Source organism: Corapipo altera, unplaced genomic scaffold (assembly GCF_003945725.1).
Source record: "Corapipo altera isolate COAL_440 unplaced genomic scaffold, ASM394572v1 RXGC01000072.1, whole genome shotgun sequence".
NCBI classification, from domain to species: domain Eukaryota; kingdom Metazoa; phylum Chordata; class Aves; order Passeriformes; family Pipridae; genus Corapipo; species Corapipo altera.
The window spans coordinates 2,651,666-2,661,801 of record NW_020884943.1 but is presented as its reverse complement, the minus strand read 5'-3'; the positions used below and the strand labels follow the sequence as shown (position 1 = coordinate 2,661,801).

General features: G+C 39.1%; 1 protein-coding gene across 4 annotated transcripts in view; it reads left to right on the top strand.

Moving 5' to 3' along the window:
• Positions 1-10,136, top strand: part of NELL1 (neural EGFL like 1) — a 279,771-nt gene that overhangs the window by 165,207 nt on the left and 104,428 nt on the right. For 3 of the 4 annotated variants that reach the window (XM_027662213.1, XM_027662211.1, XM_027662210.1), the window contains exon 14: positions 5,589-5,711. The exons of the other annotated variant lie outside the window; for it this stretch is intronic. In XM_027662213.1, the coding sequence (XP_027518014.1) occupies positions 5,589-5,711 (123 nt within the window). The remainder of the gene's footprint in view (positions 1-5,588; positions 5,712-10,136) is intronic. 4 annotated transcript variants of the gene reach the window in all.

Sequence of the window (10,136 nt, the reverse complement as noted above, 5' to 3'; positions counted from 1 at the left end):
GGGGGAGCATCGGGGTGCAGAGACCTCCCTGCAGCCCCTGGGGGAGCCCACACTGGAGCAGGTGGATGCAGGAAGGAGGCAGTGACCCCGTGGCAGGCCCAGGATAGAGCAGGGTCCTGCCAGAGACCTGTAGCCCATGGAGAGGGAAGCCCAGGCTGGAGCAGGTTTTTCCCGGGTAGGACTGGTGGCCCGTGGGGGACCCAGGCCGGTACAGCTCATCTGTGAAGGACTGACCCCATGGAGGAGTGACCCACGGGACAGCAGGTTGGGAAGAGCTGCTGCCCAAGGGATGGACTCCCTCCAGGACTGTTTCCCCTGGGAGAGACCCCACGGGAGCAGGGGAAGGACTCCTGTCCCTGGGCAGCGGCAGAAACAACAACTGACCATAACTGCCATTCCCATCCCCCTGCACTGTTGGGGGCGGGAGGAGGGAGAATGTGGAAGGAGGGGTGGGGGAAAGGTGTTTTTGAGACTGTTTTATTTCTCACTCTTTGGCTCTTATCCTGTTAGTAGTAAATTTAAGTGCTAACCCCACTTTGAGTCTGTTTTGCCTGTAAAGGTAATCAGTCACTGACCTCTACCAGCTCTTAACTCATGAATCCTTAGCTGTTTTTTCTCTCTCCTCTGTCCAGTTGCAGAGGGAGAGTGAGAGAGTGGCTTTAGTGGGTACCTGGGATCTGGCCAGGGTCAACCCACTACACCTACGAACAGTTTTGCAGTGTGGTGTGGGTGGCTTTATGCAAAATAAATTACCTCAGGCAGACGAAATCTTTGTCTGGCACCTTTCCTTCTGCCCCCAGTGCTTTTCCTCCTGCATTCTTCCTGTTCAGTTTATCCCAGAACAGAAAGTATTTTTTTAAGTAGCACAAACCAGAAGTATTTATGTGATTCCTCAGTGAGATTAGGAAAAGGGGGATATGAAGGATTTGGCAGAAATATGTGTACATGAAGGCTGCTGACTTATTTTTATTCTTTTTTTTGAATATTCCAATTTATACTTCACACTGATCAACGATCAGCAACTGGAATTCTTAGTCATTTGAGATGTGCAGGAGCTGCTATAACCTGGTGTGCATTAACCCCTTTAGCCTTAAATGGATACTTGTGTTTTGAAGGCAGCTAAACGTTTAGTTAAAATTTAAACAAGTGGTTTCACAACTGAAACATGATTGAATGTTTTGCTGTTGCTGAGGGTGCAGCTAAATACAGCTATTAGCAGAGCCTTGACCCTTTATAGCAAGTCTTCTGCTGGCAGGCACGAAGTTTACTTGTGTTCCTGGTCTCCTACTGCCTCAGGTGTTATCCCGTTGTTGTTTTTACATGTGCCCACAGTAGCTGTTGGCTGCAGATGTTGGTGTGCTGGGCTGTTTGCCTGGGTGGGGTCCATCTGCCTCAAGCACATGCAGGGGGATGCCCTGTGGTCGCAGCTGTCTTGGCAGCTTATTTCAACCATTTCCTATTAATTCCGTGTTCTTGTGACTTCGGCAGAAAATGATCTGTGTTTTCCCATTGTACTGCAACTTGTTTCTTCTCTGGGATTTCAGGAAAAAGAAGATATTGTGTGTGTCCTGATATCAGTGTGCTTCCAGACCAGATGCATTTTGGCATAAGGTGTTTTTTCTGCTGTTTATAGGATGATTGGTGCTTTTTATAATAGGATGTGCAATTAACCATCTCCTTGAAACTATTTTCTGGTGAATTAACTTTGCTTTTTATGTGATTGTTATCTCTCTAAGGCCATGTAGTATTGAAAAGAATTCTGTCACCATCAAGATAAACTTATTTTTATTAGGTTGCTGGTGAACAAAGCAGAGATAACTAAAATATTTGTCTTCCACCTCTGTGCTTGTGCTGTTTTGTAACACTGCCCCCATATAAACATTAGACCTGTAGTGCTCCCAGTGTGGACTTCTAAGTTGTACAGAATTGTACCACATAGGTGATGGAGATGTGTTTTTGTAAAAGTAAGACTAATTTCTTACAAGTGCTTTTGGAGGCAGATAGCCATTCTGAGGTGAAGGCTAAGGAAAGAATAAACTTCATAGCCATTTGTTCACAAGATGGTCTAACTCAGGTGTGAACTCAGGAAATTATCAGAAGATTCTCTTTACTGTTTTGGAAAAGTTCATGAAAGCTTTTGGACTTTTGATTCTTCCCTTTTTTTTGCAACAGAAAATTGATATCCTTAAATTTTCTATAAAATCTTTAGTATTTAAGGATTTCAGAAGAATGACAAATACTAGAGGAAAAAATGGAATCTTGTAACATCCTTATTTTATAGAGTGGAAAAAAAGAGGCACAATAAACTACCTGGTCTTGTGGCTTTACCACAAAGCATGGAATAGATGCAGCAACAATCAGAAATCCTGAGTAACAGAAATACTAAAGCTGAGGATAATTTACTGGGATTTGATAAAAAAATTAACTTGCCTGTAAGCAAAGAATGGTGCTGCTGTTGTAACTATGGTACCTGATCTAGAAATAGATAATAATCTGGGGGAATGGGAGTTGGTTCAAGGAATTATATCCTACAGTGCTGTCCTTCTCAGTAAGCCTGCCAGTTCTTTTTGTCTTTGATCATGAGCTCATTTTGTGTATATTACGCAGGAAATAGAAGTCAGAGAGATGGATGACTTCAGTCAAACTTAATGATGACAGTTTAATTCCTAAGCATGGCAGCTTACTTGTTTATATATACATATATATATATACACGCACACACAGAGGTATAAAAAAATTAAAAAAGTTATTTTTGTTTTTGCATTTTAGAGCCCTTTGTGCTTCTCATTTTCAGTTACAAGGGAAATTGTCAAAATAAGAAATGACTTTGGGCTTTTTGTCTCAGCTCTCTCCTCTTTGGTGCTTTAGTGCTTTGGAATGATGCTATGCAGTGTCCTTCTCTGCCAATTTTATTTGCTGTCGAGTCAGTATTTACCGTAACATTAAAGCAAAAGCAGGTTCTGTCTGATGTGCTTGAATGGGAATTTCTGAAAAGCAGGGTGTGTAAGAAAGCAAAATTCTTTGCAAATTAGTCACAGTCTCCTTTGAATTTAAGCAAAACCGGAGCCGGCTTTCCATTCTGACTTTCCAGTGTGAACACCCAAGTTTTCCAAAGGATGATCTCCTGTGAGGGCACAGGAAACCCAGGGGAACTTGCTACTGACAGAATCTTAAGGATTTTTCATCTGGATGAAAAGATTTTGTACCTTGACAGAAAATCAATGCTTTCTCATTCTTATTAGGCCTGTAGCAACATCAACTATAGACATCCCTGCACCAGGGAAAACTTCATTTAAAGTTCCCATCATTGCAGCCATATTGCTGCTAAGAAATCTTGGCATTCCTCATGCAGATGAGTCCTTCTTGTGCTAACAGCATAAGGATGCCTCATGAATGGCAGGTTCCCATGGTCAGATTTGTTGCTAACTCTTTAAATTATATCAGCTTTGAAAAAACTGACCTCTGTTTGAAGTATGACTGTGGGAAAACAGCTTTGTCAGTGCTAAATCTTTTTGTATTTCCAGCACCTGTACACCTGCAGGAAGGGTAAATACAGTGATTTACATTGTCAGAGTCCTAGAACAACACAGCAGACTATCCTCTCTCCTGTATTTTGGCAAAACACATTTGTTATTACTGGGAAATCTTTTGTTTATACTTGAAGTGCTGAGAAGGTAATAGGCTAATTTTGGCAATTGTTTTAGTAGGAATGTTCTTGTGTACACACCTGAGTCTTATCACAAAGGCATTCTCATTATAGTTTGAATACTAACACATGAAAGCTAATGACAATTAAAAGTAGGAAGAGGAGGGAGAGATTATGGAGAGGGTGTCTCTTTTAAAAGAAAGCATAATTCAGCTTCTACTGCCTTCCAAGCACTTCCTTGGAGAGTAACTTGATGCTTTTTGTGTCTGACCCAGCAGTCTGAGCACCATGAGACTGAAGCAGCAAAGTGGTAGAGTTTCTTAAAAGATGAAGGGGAGAGCAGGCAGCCCTTGAAGAACCCTAGCGTTTAGAATATGTAAGGCCTCTGAAAATTGGCAAGAAGCTGAAGTTGAATTACCAAGCAGAGCTAGGGACTAACATAAACTAACAAGTATAAATGCAAGCCTGAATTTATCAGCTGAAGCCAGGCACATATGAGAGTGTGTGTGAATTCCTTGCTAAAAGCAGAGAGAGAGAGAGAGGGTGATACATTGCTTTGATGCTATTTAAGAGAAAACAGTCACAATCCATATCATTTTGCTGTCAAATGTATTTGAAAAATAGAAAACATGTTGGATATATGTACTGCAAATAGTTATCAACAGTGTTCCAGAAGTATTTGGTTTAGTGGGTTCCTTAGAATTCATCATTCAAATCCTACGTGTCTTGAGTTATCTTGAAATTGGCTGTTGTTCTGTAACTGTGGTAGAGTGAGAGCATTGCAGAGGTGAACTGCAGCCTGTCAAAGCCTGTGATGCTGCTGTTCTCAGTGGAGAGACTCTTCCAAAGGGCTTAATTCAGTCTGCAAAAGTGAATGTTTTGCTGGTGTTTTAGAGGCATTACCTCTCTGTGATCTGTAGAAGGCTAAATTTAGTCCATTGTCCCTTGAACACCCCTTATGCACCTTTACACCCCTTATACACTTTAGCAAATCCTAATTCCGGGAAGAGATAACTTTTACCTCTCAGCATATGGATATCAGCCTGATAATTGCAGTTGCATAAATGAAGACTGCCAAGAAGGGTTCCAGATCCTGGTTGTTGCCCACTGTATGGTTTTAAGAAAATTCGTTGCATCCTTTTGATTCCACTGAACAAAAATTGTAAAACCACTGGCACAAAAGTGTCAAATATTGAGGTTTTCTTTTTGCAATCCTACTGTGTGAGGGAAGCTCCTCATAATTGCAGGAAGAAGCGGAAAACTTCAGGGTCAGGTACCTCATCACCTCTAACTGATGCTTTAGGAGAACAAAAAGTAGCAGGAGCATAAAGTGCAGAGCTGTGGCAAATTTGTCTTGGGGCAGCAGTTAGAGTTGCTGGATGAAAGCAAAATATGGCCCATTTGTCTGGGAGCCTCTTTGAGGCTCAAGGGTGTGATTGGTGCTCTAAAAATGTGGAACATTACTATGTGCTATTAGAGAAGGAGCGAGCTCAGTAAGTGTTAGAGCAAGCAGTTGTGACAACTGAACTCTGGAGTTACAGGGTGGGCTATTAGGGCCCCTCTTGTGTTCAGTTATCTTGTATTTATGATTATTACTGCTGGTGGTGGACAGTGATGTAAAGGTTAGTCTTCACAGCAGATATTTTTCTCTGATAATCCTCTTCATAGCTTTTTGTCATAGCCATACTTTGCTTCCTCACAGATGCCTTTTTTTTTCTTTCTGTTTTTAAACCTAAATAATCTCCTGTTGCCATGCACATGTTGTTGAGTTTCAGAATTGGAGCAAGCCCATAGCTGACTCCCACACCAAGCCCCCAGCGTTCAGCCATTGCAGCAACCTGGTTATTCCACTTGGCTTTCAAATGCCACCTCATCTCCCTGTAAAGCTCACTGCATCTCAAAAACTGTTTTCTTTTCTTTTTTTCCCCCTCCCCCCACACAGAGCATGATGAATGTGGCAGTGGCCAGCACAACTGTGATGAGAATGCAATCTGTACTAACACTATCAGGGGACATAGCTGCACCTGCAAACCTGGGTACGTGGGGAACGGGACCATCTGCCGAGGTAAGTCTGTTATTTGAGAGACACCATAAACGTGTCAGGCTTTATTACTGCTTTCTGACAGTCACCTACATGCTGGTAACTTACGATTGCTGGATTCTGCAATGATTTGCTTTAAGGCTTATCATCTGGCAAATGGAGTACGCGTGGAGATAATGGGAATTGGTTTGTGCATAACTTCTTAGCAGGAAAGAAATATTTTTTGCATGGTAGAGGAAGAGAACTTTTTATTTACTACACTGAATACTGTCATTTGAGCTAGTATAATTCAACTTTTAAGTGGTGTTCATGTTTTATAAACTGGATGATATATGCTGTCACCTTTGGCTTTTAAATTTTAATGACATGAATTTCAAGTTAGGATAATTATCTTTTATGCTAACATCATATGGTTGTTATTTGACTACTTGAATCAGAATCGTGATTTTTTTTTACATATAAATCTTTAAATGTGTTTTTTGAAAATTTTTCAGTTATGTAAACAAGAAATATTGATAGCTAGCCATGCTCTTTTTGAAGTGGTAGATCATTTATTTAGGGTGGTTTTTGTGTTTTTCTTTCAGTAGAGAAAGAGAAGCAAATGTCTCGTATAAGGTCAAAGGAGGGAATATATTAAACAGTTGGATTGGTGAGGGCTGTGTCTTGAAGTACTGTTGAGTTGTAACTCATGCATTTATGAATTACACTTGTCTCATAAAAAGCCATATTTTGTCTTGTCTGGGGTTTCATACTTTCTGACTTTCTAAACAGAATTACAGTAGTAGAAAACTAAGTTTTAGGGGGTTGTTTTATTTTATTTTTGAAGTGACAACTATTGAAACTGAGGAACATTTTGGATAAAATGTTCTGTACAGTTTGGGGCACAAGAGGCAGGATATTAATTTTTCAGACTGTAGTAAATTGGCCAAGCAATTCCTTAAAGGAAGATTGATGCCATCCCTGTTTCAAGCTAAAGTCCTTCACAAAGATCGGCTTGTCAGCTGCTGAATTAGCCTGTACCATCAGGCTGGGTTTTCGTAGGACTTTCTTTGGGTACTTTCCACCCACGCAAGAGCATCCCTTTATTTAAAACTAAAATGGTTTGTAAGGATTTAGGAAGGAACAGAAAAATGTGTTGGGCAAGTTAAACCTCAGTCTGTCTGTATTGAAGGTCAACAGGTAATACCAGGGAGAAACTCATAGCAGTATGTTTTCAGTCCTCAATTACAGTAAATGTAAATTGCAGCACAAACAAGTGTAGTTTCAGGGAAGTCTGAGTACTAAACAGCCTGACTGTGGCATTATTATTATTAAATAATTAATTTATTGTTAACATTATTTATTAATATTGAAATTTATTTATAAGTATTATTAACAATAATTTGAAACAGTGATATTTGGATAGGTTAATAAAATCTGTGTTTTCACACTGATTTTCTTCATTTGTGTATGTGGATATTTGGTTTAGTGTGCAAAAAACTCCAAATGGAACTCCTACTGCATTTTTATTAACTTAGCAATGTTGTAGCAATGAAATTTCACCGGAGAAATGCGATAATGTTTTTACTCTCAAAGTTCTGTTGAAATCTGAGTTTCTACAATAAATATTTTTATATATAAAAATATTGCATATTGTATATATGTATATATTTTTAGTGTGCCTTGAGTTTCACATGCAAATGTAGTTATAGTTGCCTTTTTGGGGTGGATTTACTTGAAAATACAGGAAATTTTGTTCTTATGTTCTGACTGAGAACCATAAATTAGAAAGAAAACTGGAGATTGTAGGAAGGGGTTTGCAGTCTAATAATTATTAAAGTCACTAGGGATAAGAATAATCCAGCACTGCATGGATTAGTCATTACTGCAAACCAGGTAGTATTAGAACTGTCTGCATTATAGTAAATTATAAAACAATCAGTGCAAAGTACTGGTTTGAATTTCTCAGCCTGTGGTTCTGTGGTTACTTGGAGTTTTCACAAGCTTGGATGCTAATTAAAGAAATGTTCCCATTCTGCCCGTGATAATACCAGAAGCACTACTTTTGCATCTTTTTTTTACCAAGTTTAACAGTGGTACATTATCAGTTACCTGTCACAGCAGTTTCCTGGGGTTGGCATAAGGAAAGAGGTGTGAACACGTCAGGACAACTGTAAACTGCTTATATTGGCTTGTAGTATTTTAGGGCTTTATCTTCAGGCAATATAGATTGGGAAAAACACAGATACTTTAAGTCAAGGTGATATACCATCCGGAGATAAGATAAATGTTTCTATTCTACTTGAGACATCTGTAAGTGCCTTATAAATGTTTGCATGTTATAGATGTGTGCATGCACAAATCAGTTGTTCCCACTACTACTGGAATAATACATCTCTGCAGTACAATAGGAAATCATATTAATGTTGTCCAGCCAAACCATAAAGAGAAAAATCATGATTTTATGATGAGAGAAAAGGACTGGCTTTGTGCATGATTCTACAGTCTATTTCAACAATCTATGTTGTAAAAAAGTGAAATCAGAGTAATGATCTTTGGCTTTAGTGAATAACACTGTGATAGTATTTATAAAAAAACCACCACAGAATGCTGTTATTGGTGTTTTAGAAAAGAAAATGTGTAGTTGAATCAAACTGCATTGTGAACTACTGGTAAATATAATGCGATTACTCTGGCAGGAGTTTGTGTTGTTTGCAATTTTTGTGAGAAGTATGGAGAAATAAAAGGGACAGAAATAACATGGACATGGATATTATGATTGCTGGGGAATTGGAAATAAAAACAAAACCCAACTGTTGAAGAGGAAACCAAATATTCTTTTTTTTTCTGTATAATCTGGCTGTCACGTGTTTTGAGTAGCAAAAAATTTTGTGGATAAGGAATTGCGTTAACAGGTTTGTTAAGTTGCTCTTTTCTGTGAATGAAACTTTGCAAAAAATCAAAAGAAGTAAGAGTGATTCAGGACACAGAAAAGGTTGTAGGTGGGTAGTGGAAGACATGCCATGCCCTTTTACTTGAATTCTGTAATGAACTTACAGAATTCATAGGTGAGGGCAGAATAAGGACAACTGGAGCAATTTCACTAAATTTCAGGATAGGATTTAATAGTGTAGCATAAAGGCTGCATTTAGAGTAGAAGGGAAGGGTGATAAAAAATGGGTTAGCAACAGAATGTTGTAGTTTAAAAAAGTCATGGTGGGCAAGTGGCTACCTGGTGCAGCATGGTACTTTGAAGTGTGCCTGTCAGGATGGACCTTGTGGGAAATGAATGTTTAGTGGCAGTGATTAGATGAAAGAAGTTTCAGTTTCCTGGGACAACCAGGTTTATGAATAACCCATCACTTGTGGACAGGACTCTGTGTGTGAGCGTAAAACTCTGTCATCTACAAAATGAGTAAAACTCACTGTCATGGCTCTAGCTGAATAACCAGAGATATGGAATACAGAGATAAATCCTATGTTTGACTGTAGAGGATCTTGGTCTGTGTACTGTTGCAGTGTTTTTGTATGTAATCTTGACAGGGATAATCTGGGAGGCTAGAAAACGTGTAGAGGGAAAATGTCTTTTTCTGTTTTTTGTCTTGATAAGTTCTAGTTCCAGTTCCACTTGGCAGACTTGCCCCACATGCTGTGGAAGTGATATATGTTGAAGTCATATCTGCCATTTGTTTAAAACATGAAAGACTTCGTGCCCCACAGTCTACTCTGCCTTAGTGAGAGGGAGGGCAGAGAACACTTGCTGTGGGATGTACAGTCTTACAGCTTAGCTTGTGCCACAGACTGAAGTCAAAGGGAAAAAAACAAGGTATATTGAAACATCATTAGGTTTCCTAAAATGATTGATGACATTTGGGATTAAATGCCTGAAAACAAACAAACCTGCACCCACCAGATTTTGTCAGGAGCAACGTGCAAGTTGCCATCAAGGTTTGGTGGCAATTAGATCTTTTCTTTTGTACAAGGAGCCCTAGATGTAGTATGCAAGCCTTGTCTTAAGTCTTGGTATTTTGTTCCAAATGTTTGTTTTAAAACATAAATTCTACCCACAGCTGCATTTGTATACTATCAGAAAAATAGAAGTGGCCTTGAGTGTATTCAGATGGTAAACAGGAGCAATTCTTTGGAAACATAGACAAGGTGTGTTTGTTAATCTTTTTCTCATGTACCTCTGTTGTGGAGGATGAACAGAAGTTTGGCACTTAGTCAAGTGCAAATAGTTTTCACTGTACTTCTATATTTTACATGTATAATCTGTCTAACAGGTATATTTAGTGTGTTATTAATAGCTCACTTAGTGGTGTCTACTGAGGTGTAGATTTATTAGAATGATTAAATGAAGTGGATTTAGTTACAATCATAAACCTTAGAGCAAGTGTGTGCAATATGAATGATGCCTGGGCAGAGAAACACCAGGTATCATGAAATAAAAATCAAAATAGTGTTTATTCT